Source organism: Rana temporaria, chromosome 7 (assembly GCF_905171775.1).
Source record: "Rana temporaria chromosome 7, aRanTem1.1, whole genome shotgun sequence".
Taxonomy (NCBI): Eukaryota; Metazoa; Chordata; class Amphibia; order Anura; family Ranidae; genus Rana; species Rana temporaria.
Window position 1 is genome coordinate 46,927,635 of NC_053495.1, and position 17,992 is coordinate 46,945,626.

At 41.1% G+C, this 17,992-nt stretch overlaps 1 protein-coding gene across 1 annotated transcript in view; it reads left to right on the forward strand.

The window, feature by feature from the left end:
- SLC6A11 (solute carrier family 6 member 11) overlaps positions 1 to 17,992 on the forward strand; it is a 237,013-nt gene that overhangs the window by 40,375 nt on the left and 178,646 nt on the right. The window contains exon 3 of the mRNA XM_040359316.1: positions 15,632 to 15,766. Within this exon, the coding sequence (XP_040215250.1) occupies positions 15,632 to 15,766 (135 nt within the window). The remainder of the gene's footprint in view (positions 1 to 15,631; positions 15,767 to 17,992) is intronic.

The window sequence follows — 17,992 nt, forward strand, 5'->3', positions numbered from 1 at the left end:
CTTTTGTTTATAGCGCAAAAAAAATCACAGAAATTATCAAATACCACCAAACGAAAGCTCTATTTGTGGGGGGAAAAACAAAGATTTCATTTGGGTATAGTGTTGCATGACCGCGCAAGGGGGTGAAAATGCCCTGTATGGAAGTGGTTAATCCATGCAAATTCCAAGATCACCTGTGTGTGGCTTTTCAAATATCATCATTGAATTTAAGGTGTATAATGTAGGCTTAGACAATAAATTCTGTAAATGGATAGAAAACTGCTTAGCCACTTCAGCCCGGGAAGGATTTACCCTCTTATTGACCAGGCCATTTTTTGCGATACGGCACTGCGTTACTTTAACCGACAATTGCGCTGTAGCCAAATAAAATTTACGTCCTTTTTTCCCACAAATAGAGCTTTCTTTTGGTGGCATTTGATCACCTCTGCGGTTTTTATTTTTTGCGGTATAAATAAAAATAGAGCGACAATTGTGAAAAAAACGTTTTTTTTTTTACTTTTTGCTATAATAAATATCCAATTAAAAAAAAAAAAAGGCCCATACGTATTCTTCTACATATTTTTGGTAAAAAAAATTCGCAATAAGCGTATAGTCATTGGTTTGCGCAAAAGTTATAGCGCCTACAAAATAGGGGATAGAATTATGACATTATTTTTTTTTATTATTATTTTTTTTACTAGTAATGGCGGTGATCTGTGATTTTTGTCACGACTGTGATATTACGGCGGACACTTTTGACACATTTTTGGGATCATTCATATTTATACAGTGAACAGTGCTATAAATATGCACTGATTATTGTATAAATGTGACTGGCAGGGACAGGGTTAATACTAGGGGGCGAGTAAGGTGTTAATGTGTGCCCTGCATAGTGGGCCAGATTTACAGAAGAGATACGACGGCGTTTCTCTGAAACGCTGTCGTATCTCTCAGAGTATCTATGCGACTGATTCATAGAATCAGTTACGCATAGATAGCCCTTAGATCCGACAGGTGTAATTGACTTACACCGTCGGATCTTAGGATGCAGTACCTCGGCCACCGCTGGGTGGAGTTTGCGTCGTATTCCAGCGTCGGGTATGCAAATTAGCAGTTACGGCGATCCACAAAGATTTTTCCCGTCGCAAAATTAGGAGTACTTTAACATGGTGTAAAATTACTCCACCATGTTACAGTATGCCCGTCGTTCCCGCGTCGCTTTTGAATTTTTTGTTTTTCCCGGCATAAGTACGTTACGCGCGTCGCGATTCACAAACACGTCGCACCGCCGTAATTTCGCCCAAAACACGTCGGGAAAATTGCGAACGGAGCATGCGCAGTACGTCCGGCGTGGGAGCGCGCCTAATTTAAATGGTACCCGCCCCATTTGAATTGGGCGTGCTTGCGCCGGACGTGTTTACGATACACCGCCGCAAGTTTACAGGTAAGTGCTTTGTGGATCGGGCACTAACACTGAAAACTTGCGGCGGTGTAACGTAATTGTCATAAAAAGTGTTTGGGGACCTGGGTTCTGCCCCGGGGGACATGTATCAATGCAAAAAAAGTTTTAAAAAAGGCAGTTATTTTGGGAGCAGTGATTTTAATAATGCTTAAAGCGAAACAATTAAAGCGAAATATTCCTTTAAATTTCGTACCTGGGGGGTGTCTATAGTATGTCTGTAAAGTAGAGCATGTTTCCCGTGTTTATAACAGTCTCTGAACAAAATTATATTTCTAAAGGAAAAAAGTAATTTAAAACTACTCGCGGCTATAATGAATTGTCGGGTCCCGGCAATACATGTCAAAGTCATTGAAAAAAAAACAGCATTTGGGTTCCCCCTTAGTCCATTACCAGGCCCTTTCCTGCACGGTACCAGGTCACATGTTGATAGGGAGAAGGGCCTCATCCCCATAACCCTTGCCCGGTGGTTGTGGGGGTCTGCTGGTGGCGGGCCTATCGGAATCTGGAGGCCCCCTTTAACAAATAGGACCTCCATATCCCAACCCCCCCATGTGAATTGGTAACGGGGTACATTGTACCCCTACCATTTCACAAAAAAAGTGTCAAAATGTTAAAAACCACAGGAGACAGCTTTATTTAAAAGAAAAAAAAAACTAAAAAATTCCAACAATGTAATCCATTTTCAAGCCGCCGCCAAGAAGATACCGCCTCAATAGGAGGTGCCCAGCTGAATGACGCGTGACCCGTTTGACAGCTCTTTCATAGCTGAGGGTGCAGGTGACCCCGCCCCCTCTGATGCAAGGAGAAACGCTGGGGTTATCCAGTGACATGTACGGGGGACCCCGCCCCCCTCGGATGCAACGGAAACCTGCATTCTGTATTCGTCACTGGGTAACCCAGTGTTTCCCCTTGCGTCAGAGGGGTCAAGGTCACTGGTGCACGTGACGGGTGGCCCCGCCCTCAGCTATAAAAGAGCTGTCAAACGAGTCGTGCGTTATTTGGGCGGGCACCTCCCAAGCTGTCTCCTGTGTTTTTTTTACATTTTCACACTTTTCTTTGTGAAATGGTAGGAGTACAATGTACCCCATTACCAATTCACATAGGGGGTCGGGATCTGGAGGTCCCCTTTGTTAAAGGGGGCCTCCAGATTTCGATAAGCCCCCCACCGTGAGACCCCCACAACCACTGGACAAGGGTTGTGGGAATGAGGCCCTTGTCCCCATCAACATGGAGACATCCTCCCCATGTTGAGGACATGTGGCCTGGTATGGTTCAGTAGGGGGGGGGTGATCTTTACAACACTATAATCTCTGGAAGACTTGTTTTGAATTAACAATATTTATAATGCTTAATCACATTTTGTATTCTAGGGACATTCTTACTGAGTGGTCCACTACCTGTGCTTTTGCACAGACAGCAAAATCATATTCTATATGACAGTGTTTCTCAACTCCAGTCCTCGGGGCGCACCAACAGGTCTTGTTTTCAGGCTTTCCATTATTGTGCACAGGTGATTTTATCAGTTTCACTGCCTTAGTAATTACCACAGCAGTTTGATCTGAGGGAAATCCTGAAAACATGACCTGTTGGTGCGCCCCGAGGACTGGAGTTGAGAAACACTGCTATATGAAATGTTATATTATGCCTTTGCAACAATATAAAGCCACTTTGTGTGCAACAAATGCCTTTGCAAACCCATATATTTCCTTGTAAAAGCAGTAGTGACATCATCCATAGGTGTGCGCAGCCTATTGCATTAGGGTGTGCACCCCAGAGCTCTAACACACATGTGTGTTTGTATATATAGCTGTAGGACAATGGACAGTGTCAGTAGAGCAGTGGATGATGTCAGTAGGGCAGAGATTGGCGTCAGTAGTTTATTTGTATTATTTTTTAATTTATTTTTTACCATTTTTTTACTATTTTTTTACAATTGTTTAGGAGCCCCATTGGGGGGCTTTGGTGACATATTGGGGGGATAAACAGACCCCTGATGACTTGCTCCTGAGACAGAGAAAGAAAGTGAGGACAGAGATTCCCCAGTCTCTTTCTTTGCAGACAGGCAGCAGGGGCAATCTGTGCAGCACAGGGTGATTAGGGTGTGCCCAGGCAGGCACACCCTCTGCGCACACCTATGAGTCCTGCACAAAGCGTGTACAGAGAACAGAGCTATAAGAGGAACCCAGCAGGACACACCCACTAGAGGCTGCCGGCAGATAACTATAAGGGGCAGATACAAGACCAGTCACCATGCACAAGGAGAGTGCAGCAGTGACTAGTCTTTATTGCAGAAAGATTTTCACAATGGATTATTGCACAAATCTGGAAGAAATACACTCAACACACCAAGATTCAAGTAAGAATACACATGCATTTTGTATTTAGACAAGATTTACTTATTCCATAGTTCAGATTTAGGCTGGTTTCACACTGAGGCGTGCAGCCGCGGTGACGGTATAGCCGCGCTATTTGTAGCGCGGCTATACCGTCGTATTTACCGCGATATTCGGGCGCTAGCGGTGAGGTTTTAACCCCCGCTAGCGGCCGAAAAAGGGTTAATACCGCCCGCGTTACGGGCGGTATTACCGCGGTATTACCGCGTTTTCCCATTGATTTCAATGGGAAGGCGCGGTATAGGAGCGGTGAACACACCGCTCCTATACCGCGGTAAAGATACGGCTAGCAGGACTTTTGGTGCGCTCCTGCTAGCGCACCGCTTCAATGTGAAAGCCTTCGGGCTTTCACATTGAACACTACAGGGCATGATTTTTCATGCGGTATAGCAGCGCTATTTTTAGCGCTGTACCGCATGAAAAACGCCCCAGTGTGCAAGGGGCCTTAGAGTTAGGTGTGTACCTGTACAGATTCAGGTCAGGGGATATTTCTAAGGAGAATGCTGTACCTTCATGACTACGGATGTGTGCAGGGACCAAAGACCTGTGTATTCTGCTAAGTAAGTGTTATAAATATATAAAGCAGCTGCAATTGGGTGTCTGCACTGTTTGATTTATTGTTAGCTTAACATTTGACAGGTCAATGGAAGTGGTGGTTATCAGTGAGACACATTATTCTTTGGAGATTACAAATGGGTATATGTCTATTTTTTACCTTAGACATAGAGATGTCTAACATTTACAGTTATTTTAAAACTGTATCAATAATGCTTTTCTGCCCATCGTTATATTTATCAGAAATATAAGTTGTCTTAGGCTATTAAACATTAAATTATTTTCTTCATTATTATATCTTTGGCTTTGGGATACAGACTAGACATGTTCTTGCTATTGTGACAAATGCAAATACTTGATATACTGCATGTCTCTAACTATTTATAGTACCAAGGTGAGATACAATGTTTTTTTTGCATTTTATAATAGTATTTGCTGCTACATTCACATTGCAATTTAGCCACTTAAGCCCCGGACCATTATGCAGGTAAAGGACCAGGCCCCTTTTTGCGATTCAGCACTGCGTTGCTTTAACTGACAATTGCGCGGTCATGCGGCGTGGCTCCCAAACAAAATTGACGTCCTTTTTTCCCACAAATAGAGCTTTCTTTTGGTGGTACTTGATCACTTCTGCTGTTTTTATTTTTTGCGCTATAAACAAAAATAGAGCGACAATTTAAAAAAAAAAATGCAATATTTTTAACTTTATGTTATAATAAATATCCCCAAAAATATATAAAAAAACATTGTTTTCCTCAGTTTAGGCCAATACGTATTCTTCTACATATTTTTGGTAAAAAAAAATCACAATAAGCGTTTATTGATTGGTTTGCGCAAACGTTATAGCGTTTACAAAATAGGGGATAGTTTTATGGCATTTTTATTAATATTTTTTTTTTACTAGTAATGGAGGCTTTCTGTGATTTTTTTTCGTGACTGCGACATTCTGGCGGACACATCGGCCACTTTAGACACATGTTTGGGACCATTGTAATTTTCACAGCGAAAAGTGCTATAAAAATGCACTGGTTACTGTGAAAATGACACTGACAGTGAAGGGCTGGGCTTCTTAAAGGGGAAGTACCTGTACGTCCATATGCCCAGCCGTGTCATTCTGCCGACATAAATAGTCTTTTTTATAGTGTGTGTGTGGGGGGGGGGGGGCATATCATTGTGGATGGTCTGTGTATATTATTTAAAGCATTGGTCCACCTAAAAAATAAAAATGAAATGCCAGCAGCTTCACATACTGTCGATGCTGGCTTTTAACCTCCCTGGCGGTATGATTAATTCAGATTTTAGGTGTTGAAAGCTGTACCATTATTTTGCATGGAAATTTGGCGTTTTATATTGTAGGCCTGTAATTCTTAGAAATAACTCACTTAAATCTGTCCAAACAAGAGTCTAGTAGACATCACGGGTATAATAAAATTTGAAACACAAAATCATAAATTATAATGCAATAAATAAATAAATATAAATAATTATAACAAATAATATAATAATAATAATAATAATAATAATAATAATAATAATAATAATAATAGTAATAATAATAATAACAATTATTACTTTTATTTTTTTGATGACGAATTTCCCCACAAATCACTATGGCTCAATTCTGCAAGTGATTCTAATTTCTTATCGCTGTTTTCTAGCTAGTCTAAAACCACTTTTGACATAAAGGGACACTTTTTGGTTGCTATGGACAATCTCCAGTTTCCAGACAGAAAGAACAGTTTTTATTTTATAAAAGTACATGCAGGACACTGGACAGACCACTAGGGACAAGGGGTGTGTGTTTTTTACATACAGTACTGTAATCTATAAGATTACAGTATACTGTATGTATTGTGTTTATTTCTTAAATTTGGCGCCGATCTCCGCCCCCGTGCGTCGTAACGTCGCAGGGAATGGAGCTCGGCGGCACACGGGCACTGTGAATCGAGCGAGGAGGACACAGCTCGATCACGCAGCGCGGGGGCATCGCAGGATCCAGGGACAAGTTAAGTAAACCATGCCTGTGGACTCTGCGAGGCGATCCCGAGTCTGGCTCGGGGTTACCGCTTTTGGTCCTGAAATTCCACCCTGAGCCAGACTTGGGAATACCGCCAGGGGGGTTAATAATAGGACACTTACCTGTCCTGGAGTCCAGCAATGTTGGCACAGGACTTCTGCCACCATTGCGGCTAAGGGAACCCGGAAGTGTAGCCTTATGGCTTCATGCCGGAAACCCTACTGCACATGCACTAGGCCCCGCTCCTCTCTCCTACTGGCCTGGCGACAGAGGGAGGAAGAGGGAGCCCCACAGTAACATCATTGGCTGCACCGCAGACTCCCGGAAGTGGGAACAGGATACCTGTCCTCCTCCCCATGAAAAGGTGCCATGATGATTGCAACGTGCATGATACAAAAAACATCATCATAAAATTAAACATTAATTAAACACATAAAGTGCATATAACTTATGAACTGAAAAGCCCCAAGGGAAAGTCCAGAATTTATTTGAACTGTCTGGCAGAAAGAAGCAGAGAATGTGTATCCCAATAGCCTCAAAACCTTTCAGCAATAGGACCACCACACAGATCATCACTGTGTATAAAGGTGGGGGCTTACCAGACACAAATGACCCTCACTCAGGTCAAGTGGCACTTGCTTTGATATTGCACACATATTTTCCTGCAACTGTTGTCAATAGATCTCCTTCATTGGATATTCTGCAGAATCGAGGACCTGGTGGCTTAAGTATTACTCATTTCATGCACTTCACCTTGGCTCTTGAAACTATTTATAAATATGGATGAAATGGATGGCTGTTGATACCACATTTCTGGCAATACACTTTGATGTACTGTTTGGTGCCTCCCAATAGGATTATGACACACAGAGAAGCATTGTAAGTCCAAACAATACAGGATATATGAACTAGTGTGGATTCCTTCCTGGGTGCAGAGCCAGTCCTGTTTTTTTCCAGTGTTCTTGCCAGTTAATTGGTTGTGATGTGGACTCATAGGGCCAGATTCAGGTACAAATGCGGCGGCGTAACATATCGTCTTAACGTTACACCGCCGCAAGTTTTTCTCGTAAGTGCCTGATCCAAAAAGCACTTGAGTATAAACTTGCGTCGGAGTAACGTAAAGACGTCCGGCGCAAGCCCGCCTAATTCAAATGGGGCGTGTACCATTTAAATTAGGCGCGCTACCACGCCGAACGTTCTGCGCATGCTCCGTTAGTAAATTTCCCGACGTGCTTTGCGCGAAATTACGGCGCCCTGACGTGTTTGTGAATGGCGACGTGCGTAACGTACTTACGCCGAAATAAAAAAAAATGTTTTAAATTCGACGCGGGAACGACGGCCATACTTTAACATGGCTGGTGTAAAGTTAAGCCATGAAAAAGATTGCTTAACTTTGCGACGGGAAAAAACGACGTTACGCAAGCGAGTAGCTTCGTGGATAGCCGTAAAAGCTCATTTGCATACCCGACGCTGGAAAACGACGCAAACTCCACCCAGCGGAGGCCGAAGTATTGCAGCCTAAGATCCGAAGGCGTACGAAGCCGTAAGCCTGTCGGATCTTAGCCAAAAGCCGTCGTATCTTGTTTGTGAATCACAAATTAAGATACGACGCGGCAAATTTGAAAATACGCCGGAATATCAGTAGATACTCCGGCGTATTTGTTCTGTGAATCTGGCCAATAGTACTTTGCCATTATGGGAGTTTATCCCTACACAATCCTCTACAGGCTCAAGTGACTTTACCAATCAACAGCCCATCTTATCTCTTAAGCCGTGTACACACGATCGGTTTGTCCGATGAAAACAGACCGATGGACTGTTTTCATCAGACAAACCGATCGTGTATGGGCCCCATCGGTCTTTTTTCCATTGGTGAAAAAAAATAGAACGTGTTTTAAATTTTTCCTATGGATAAAAAAGCGACAGAAAAATCCATACGTCTGTGTGGAACTCCATCGGAGAAAAATCCACGCATGCTCAGAATCAAGTCAATGCATACTCGGAAGCATTGAACTTCATTTTTCTCAGCACGTCGTAGTGTTTTACGTCACCGCGTTTTGGCACAGTCGGATTTTTGACGTGTTGACTTTTTTGTGTTGGTGTGTAGGCAAGACTGATGAATGTCAGCTTCATCGGATATCCGACGAAAAAATCCATCGGATTAGATTCCATCAGTTATCCGATCGTGTGTACAGGGCTTAACATAACAAGCATAATAATAATAACAAGCATAACAAGCATAATACATATGATGTGAATATATAAAAATTACATAAGGAACCATTAAGGAAAAACAATCTTGATCTTAGGATTTTTGGAATATGGATTTGGTGTGCATGAATCAGGGTGTTGTTTGCCTCATATGGGCCTCAGTCAGAATTGTGCAATATTATTTATCTACACATGTTTAGAATTTGTATTGAGGGATATATAACATAAAATACTCTGACTGGGTTGAGCCATCATTATATAACATAATTTGAGTCATTTATTGTGCATTTTTATTTACACATATAACAAGTGGTTCTAACTTTAGTTTTTGATAATAAAATAATTTTCTCTTTCTATATACACATCCAATCACAGTGATTGGCTTACCGCCTCACCCTCTGCAATATCTCCAAAATGTACGCCTCAATTACTGCAACTCCCTCCTCATTGGATTACCTATACATAGGCTATCCATCCTTCAGTCCATCATGAATGCTACTGCCAGACTCATTCACCTTACCAACCGCTCAGTGCTTGGTACATCTTTCTGCCAATCCCTCCACTGGCTTCCACTCACCCAACAAATTGAATTAAAAATACTAACAACAACTTACTAAGCCATTCACTACTCTGCCCCCAGCTACATCACTAACCTAGTCTCAAAATGCCAACCTAATCATTCTCCGTTTCTCCCAAGACCTCCTGCTTTCTAGCTCCCTTGTCATCTCCTCCAATGCTTGCCTCCAGGACTCTCCCATTCTCTGAAACTCTCTACCCCAATCTATCCGAATATCTTCTAGTCTGCCCACTTTTCAACAACCCCTGAAAAACCCTTCTCTTCAGAGAGGCCTACCCTGTTCCACCTAATAACTGTCATTTTTTTTTCTCCATCAGCTCATTCCCCACAGTTATTTCCTTTTGTATCTCCTGACCCTCCCTTTTAGATTGTAAGCTCAGGGCCCTCTGATTCTCACTGTATTACATTGTATTGTAATTGTACTGTCTGCCCTTATGTTGTAAAGTGCTGCGTAAACTGTTGGCGTTATATAAATTCTTAAAAAATAGAAATAATAATAATATACGATAGTCCCTGCACTTTAGTGTGTTTCTTTATGGAGATTATTATATATTGGGTATTATTTGAGGTGAAGTTCTGATGCCCCGTACATATGACAGGTTTTCCCATTGGAAAAAGTCAGATGAGGCCTCGTACACACGACCGAGTTTCTCGGCATAAAACAGCAAGAAACTTGTTGTTTTTTTTTGCCGAGGAAACCGGTCGTGTGTACATTTTTCGACAAGGAAACTGTCGAGGAACTCGACGAGCCAAAAAGAGAGCATGTTCTCTTTTTTCTCTACGGTAATGGAGAAAATTGGCTTGTCGAGTTCCTCGACAGCCTAAGGCCCCATACACACGATAGAATCCATCCGCAGATAAATCCCAGCAAATGGGTTTCTGCGGATAGATCCTATGGTGTGTACACGCCAGCGGATCTGTTTCCGCGGAGAAATCTCCTCTGGGATGGATTCCAGCAGATCGGATATTTGCTGACATGCACAACAAATCCATCTGCTGGAATCCATTCCAACGGATGGATCCGCTCGTCTGTACAGACTTACCGGATCCATCCGTCCAAAGGGATTCCCCGCACGCGTCGTAATGATTTGACGCATGCGTGGAATTCCTTATATGACAGCGTCGCGCCGTCGCCGCGTCATAATAGCGGCGACGGCGCGACACGTCATCGCCAGATGATTTCAGCGCGGATTTCAATGCGATGGTGTGTACACGCCATCGCATAGAAATCTTCTGAAATCCTCGAGAGGATTTATCCGCGGATGCGGTCCGCTGGACCGTATCTGCGGATAAATCCTCTCGTGTGTATGGGGCCTAACAAGGAACTCGACGAGCAAAATGATGTGTTTCGCCCGTCAAGTTCCTCGGTCGTGTGTACAAGGCCTCAGAGCTTTTGGCTGGGAATCCCGACCGTGTATATGCTCCATCAAACTTATTCCAACAGGAAAAATGTCAGAAAAAAAAGAGAGCAGGATCTCTTTTTATTCCCGTCAGGAAAAAATCCTAGTGGGAAAACCGTTCATCTGTATGCAATTTTAACACGCAAAAAAACACGCATACTCAGAATCAAGTTATGAGACAGGAGCGCTCGTTCTGGTAAAACTAGTGTTTGTAATTGAGATAACACATTGTAACGGACTGAAAAGCACGAAGACTGAAAATAGCGAATCGTCTCACCAAACTTTTACTAACACGAGATTATCAAAAGCAGCCCTAAGTGTGGCGCCGTTGGAATGGAACTTCCCCTTTATAGTGCCGTTGTACGTGTTGTACGTCACCGTGTTTTTGACTGTCGGAATTTGGTGTGATGGTGTGTACGCAAGACAAGCTTGAGCAGAATTCAGTCTGGAATTCAGTCTGGAAAACCGGTCATGTGTACGTGGCATTGGTCATAGCAAGGTTTTTAGCATTTTTAGGACACATATTTGAATAGGTACTGGTAAATCTTCCACCTTTATTTCCTACTTTTAACATTTTTGTATTTTGTTACACTATATGAATCCCCTTTTGGAGCAGGGAGGTCAAAATACAGGGACTTGAAAATGTTTTTTGTTTTGGGTTTTGTTTGCCTATCTATGGTAGCTGTGTATATGCATTGATGGCGTATTTACATTATTAATTGATTGCACCTATCTGTGGGAAGGTAGCACATCTGCATAGTTGGATATTCCATGGGAATCCATTGTTTGTGCACGTCTCCATGATATGACTCATGATTGGTGGATCATATACAGTACATACATAACAGTACTAAGTTTTCTATTACTAACGATTGAGCGTAGTTTACATTTGGTGTATGTGGATTATATAAGCAAAATCTATTAGGCGCATATGGTATGCGAGTAGAGTTCCTCTAGTTGACATACATTTATTATTGAAAGGATGTAAGGACTCCTGGATATTATTAGTTGTTACCCTTTAGGGATTATTTTTCACACATATTCCACAGGGTTACAAGGATTGATTTGTGCAGTTTTAATTGTTTTAGGCATTTATACACTATATTACCAAAAGTATTGTGACACCTGCCTTTACACGCACACGTTCATTTTAATGGCATCCCAGTCTTAGTCCGTAGGGTTCAAAATTGAGTTGGCCCATCCTTTGCAGCTATAACAGCTTAAACTCTTCTGGGAAGGCTATGTAATAAAATGTATGCTTTTTATTGACCATTGGCTTTTTTTTTGGATATGATTTTGTGTATATATTATAATTTATATATTTACAGTTGTTGATAACAGCAGGGTTGAGCCACCATGAGTAGCCTTAAAGTAATAGTGTAGCTACAGCTGCAACAGTTGGTTAATTTGCAGTCAGAAAAAGGCTTAGGCTACTCAGAATACTCTACATTGTTGCTGACAGGAGACTGTAAATAGATGAGAATTGCAGTGACATTAAATTTGCAAAGTAAATTTGCAAAGTAGTGAACAGCTTAAAAAAACATGGAGTGGCCGCAGCTGTGACCTGAATGGGGCAAGTGTTGATCGATCGACGATCGAGTGAGCCAGCGATGGGGGGTTATTTATTATAGCAAAAAGTACAAAATATTGTTGTTGTTTTTTTCAAAATTGTAGCTCTATTTTAGTTTATAGGGCAAAAAATAAAAACCGCAGAGGTGATCAAATACCACCAAAAGAAAGCTCTATTTGAGGAAAAAAAGGACGTCAATTTTGTTTGGGAGCCACATCGCACGACCGCGCAATTGTTAGTTAAAGCGGCACAGTGCCGAATCGCAAAAAGTGGCTTGGTCTTTGGCCAGCCAAATGGTCCGGGGTTTAAGTGGTTAAATACTAGGTACTGTATGACATTAGAATTTCAATGTCTGAGTATAATAGCCCATCCAGGAAAGGTTTCTTAGCTGACCAGGCCTGTAGTTTACAAACTGTGAAGTTCAAGACCAGTAAGTACGGTAATTAAATTTGTATTATTTATCAAGAGAAGGAAAGCTGTAACCCCCTAAATATTTTAGGAAGTAAAGTTCCAAAAAAGCCTTCTGTTTGAGACAAAGTGATATTTAAACAGCTAGACTTAGTGCCATTAATCTTGAAATTACTAAGTCGACGAATTGTTCCAGCTCCTGCAAAATACACGGGAATGCCCTCCTAGGATTGGTGACATGGATCAGCAAGTCATCTGCAAAATGATATTACTTATATGGGGGGTGCCCTACCATTACACCCTGAATAGAGTAATTTGCTTTGAGAGCAACCACAGGGTGTTCCATAACTAATATATACAAGTAGGGCGCTCACATTAAATTAGTGTGATGGTCAGTAGGGAAAATACTCCTTACACTTGTTGGGCCAGATTCTCAAAAGAGATACGCCGGCATATCGTCTGATACGCCGTCGTATCTCTGAGTCCGCCCGTCGTATCTATGCACCTGATTCATAGAATCAGTTACGCATAGATAACCATTAGATCCGACAGGCGTAAGGCTCTTACGCTGTTGGATCTTAAATGCAATTTTTTTTCCACCGCTAGGTGTCGCCGACGTCGTTTTCCCGATCGAGTATGCAATTTAGCAAAATACGCGAATTCCCGAACGTACGCCCGACCGACGCAGTGAAGTTACGACGTTTACGTAAGATTTGCGACGAGTAAAGTTGCCCCTGCTATATGAGGCGCAGCCAATGTTAAGTATGGGCGTCGTTCCCGCGTCGAAATTTTAAAATGTACGTCGTTTGCGTAAGTCGTCCCTGAATAGGGCTGGACGCCATTTACGTTCACGTCGAAACCAATGAGGTCCTTGCAACATCATTTAGCGCAATGCACGTCGGGAAATTTTAGGAACGGCGCATGCGCAGTACGTTCGGGGTGGGAACGCGCCTAATTTAAATGATCCACGCCCCCTACCCGGATCATTTGAATTAGGCGGGCTTGCGCCGGGGGATTTACGCTACGCCGTCACAACTTTACAGGCAAGTGCTTTGTGAATCAAGCACTTGCCCGTAAAACTTGCGGCGGCGTAACGTAAATGAGATACGTTACGCCGCTGCATTTTTAAGCCAGTCTATGAGAATCTGGCCCGTTGTCTATATAGCTAAAAAGATCATGGGTGTCAGTGGTTACTTACCTGAGTGGCAGAAATTGCTCAGTGAACCCCTAGCAGCATTTGGAGGAAACCTAGGGTTCCATGGCACCCTTGTTGAGAAAGGCTGGTTTTAACACACAGTGGGGTTGATTTACTAAAACCAGAGAGTGCAAAAACTAGTGAAGCTCTATATAGAAACGGATTAGCTTCCAGGTTTTTTTGTCAATGCTTAATTGAACACATTAACATTAGAAGCTGATTGCCTACCATGTAAAGCTGCACCAGATTTTGAACTCTCAAGTTTTAATAAATCAACCCCAGTAATTCTTTCATGTGAATAGGAAATATTGTTTGTACTGCAGTTGCCATATTGGTGTAGGAGGTAATGCAATCTTGTCCACACCCTTAAAAACCACACCAATGAATCGCCTACACTCACCTATTGTCTTGGCATAACATGTCAAACATATATGTATCATAATATTCTTTAATAAATATATATATATATATATATATATATATATATATATATATATATATATATATATATATATATATATATATATATATATATTTTCTATCTCTCTCTCTCTCTCTGTCTCTCTCTCTCTTTTCTTTCTTTCTTACTTTTTGAAGTTTAGTCAAGACTCTTCTTAGATAACAAAAGATAAACCGTGTTGCTTCTGATTCATTATAATATAAGTTTATTGAACTATTATATAATTTGAAGACAATATAGCCAACCAGTATTTGAAATAGTAAATATTATTAGCTGTGAAATGGGCAAGTTTTATAATATATGTGATGTCTTAGTTATGAGTTGTTTTCCTGTGTAACTCTAACACTGTTTCTGTGAAAATAAAGAAATTATAAAAAAAAAAAAAAAAAACATAAATGTATCCATAAGCGGGAACCTATAGGTGCACTGGTACCTCGGGATCCTAGAAGTTCAACTGACTAATTTATTACAGAGATTTCACATTTTTATTTTGTTATTTAAATAAAGTAGGTTGGGGGTTCATGGCTTGCAAACCAATGTGTCTGTAAAGGTTCACATTCATCCATGTCATGATCTAGCTAGTAGTAGTTAGTCACATATGAAGCATCTTCAACATTACAGAACTAGACCAGTTGAATATGACTAACTACTACTAGCTATTGAGGAGTAATAATAATTTTATATTTTTTTCTGCAAAATATAACCTTTGGATTGTGGTGGGCTTGTCCTAGATGTAAATCTGAGAGGTTTTGTTACCCTTTTAGAGAAAATGTACACATGCTTTTACTGACTATTTTGTTTTGGCCATCTGAATTCTAAGAGGTGTCAGATGTACAATAGTTTTCAAAAATGTATTTTTAACTATATTAAACAGGATGGGTATGTTCTTTGTCAATAATATGTGTTTTATTAATTAATTTAAAATTTCCAGCATATAGAAAGGACAGAAGAAAACTTTACATATTCCACCTTTGATATGTGGGGTAAAGTTTATAAAAGAAACACGAAATGCAAACATTTTGTACCCTAAAACAGTCTGGAAATACTGTATATGCTCCTGTGGAATATAGGGGAAGATGCATATGAATAAAACAAGGATGCAAATGTGAGGGGATAGGGGACTAGTAGAGTTGGTGTGATAGAATTTCTCCTAAAAGGTTTTTAAATATCAACCAACCCACCCAGGGGGTGTATAATGTATCGTAAGTAAATCTCTCTTTGACCATTCCCATAACGTTAGTGAACACTGTGTCTTCCAACACTTAGCGATTAGGCTTGTCAATGTGTTTGGTTACATTTTTGTAATAAAAAATACTATTTAACTATGAGAACATACAATACCAATACTAACAAAATTCATGTGCATTATAATTAATCATTATTATTTGTGTTGCTGTCTTTCAGGAGCTTTTCTTATCCCATATGTGGTGTTTTTTTTATTCTGCGGCATACCAGTATTTTTCCTTGAGACAGCACTTGGGCAATTTACCAGTGAAGGAGGAATAACATGTTGGAGAAAAGTGTGCCCTTTGTTTGAAGGTACAACATTATACCATGAAGTGTTGCCCAAAATTACAATGTTTCTGTCTGTTTAATTTCTCACCAGAGTAATTTTTTCATGAAGTACAGTGAAATTTAACCTTATCCTCCAAGGAACAATGGGGGTAATCCACAAAAGGGATACGCCGGCGTATCTACTGATACGCCGTCGTATCCCTGTTTCTATTTATGGAACTGATCCACAGAATCAGTTTCACATAGATAGACAGAAGATCCGACATGTGTAAGGGACTTACACTGTCGGATCTTAGGATGCAGTACCTCGGCCGCCGCTGGGGGCATTTCGAGTCGAAATGCCGCTTCGGGTATGCAAATTAGCACTTACGGAGATCCACAAAGCTTTTACGCTTCGTTTTTTCTCCGTAAGTATTAGTTTGCAATCGTAAAATTAGGGCTGCTTTTACAAGGCCTAAACTGTTTACACCTTGTAAAAACAGACCCTTCTATCCTGCGACGGTGTCTTTTTTTTTTTTTTTCCCGCCGCAACTCGTATTTTTTTTTTTTACGCCAGACGCGATTCTCAAAACCTGGTGCAACGTAAAACCGCACAAAGCACGTCGGGAAAATGAGGTCAGGAGCATGCGCAGTACCTCCGGCGCGGGAGCGCGCCTAATTTAAATGGGACTCGCCCCATTAAATTAGGAATGCCTTGCGCCGGACGATTTTAAGTTACACCGCTGCAAATTTCAAGGTAAGTGCTTTGTGGATCGGGCACTACCTTGTGCAATTTGCGGCAGTGTAACTTAAATGACAAAAGTTACGTTGCGCCGGGTGTTTGTGGATTACCCCCAATGTCTACAAATATCAAAAAAGTAGGTGCTTCTGTACTGTGGGGTAGGATAGGATAGATTGGAGCTCTGTATGGATGTGGACCAAATAAATACTGCCTGGAACATAAAATTATGAGAACATGGTTTTCAAAAGCTTTGTAAATACAAGCCTGGACCCGTAGAAGAGTCTGCCAGTAACTTTTCATGCCACAGTTGCATTAGTACACCAAAGTCTGGATCCCAAGCCCAGACCTCCGCAGAGAGACATTACAGGCAAACCTTGTTTCTTCTTTACACGAGGCCCGGGTACCACCCATCTTAGGCTTTTGATATCGGCCAGAGGCATGGATCTGGTTATAGCTCCTAGGCCTCCGCAGAAGACCATCAAAATAGCTTTTTCTTCTCAGCACATGTTCAACGTGACCAGCCACCTTAGACACTGACGAAAAAACTGAGGTACTCCCCATTTGGGAGAAGTTAAATAGGGGAGTAACTCAACTCTAATTGGGTTTGCCAGTGTCTAATCACCTGTGGTGACTACATAACCCATTAAGTAATTAAGGCTCTGTGTCCTGTGATGTATGCGCAAGAAAGCTAGTTTTACAAAGCATTTGCAAAGCTTTAAGTAGCTGTATTAAGCCTCCTTCAGTTCCAGTTTAGGCATGCTAAACAAAGATCACATGGTATTGATGACTGTGACTTCAAACATACTACAAGTAGGCTTTAGCAGGCTTTCAGTAAAATGTATTTACAACAGGGTACAAACTTTTTTTAAATGATCTTTTGAAAAATAAATCGATCAACTTCTAGTAACATATTATGGCTTTAAAAAAGATCATAGTCTATCGATTTCAGTTTATTTAGTCATAGTTCATGCATTAACTCCAGACAAGCTTGACCATAGTTCCGGATGCCAGTATACAATTCTCACATTCTCTAAACTCCTCAAGGTGTGTCCTAAAAAATATGTATTTATATCCAAACCTTTTTTTGTAGTTATGAATAGAGTAGGAAGGGACTAAGATTTTATTAAAGTTTTTATAGCTTCGTAGTATTGTAGTTTTGCTTCAAACTCTCTATTTGTCCCATGTAAAGGGGTAATTACAAATATTGACCATTGTCACTGACAAAGAAAGTAATAGGAAATGCAGACATTTTTGATTTGTCTCCAGAACAAAAGGTGAAGAAAATCTTCCAAAAGGAGCACCTGTTCTGGTGATAACTGTCAAACAGTGGAATTTACTTCACTTAGGCCTCGTACACATGACCGAGTAACTCGTCGGGTGAGACACATCATTTTCCTCGACGAGTTCCTTGTTAGGCTTGTCGAGGAACTTGACAAGCTTGCTTTGCGTACACATGGTCAAGACAAAATCTCCTCGTTCTCAAACGCGGTGACGTACAGTACAACAAATACAACGGCAGGGGAAGTTCG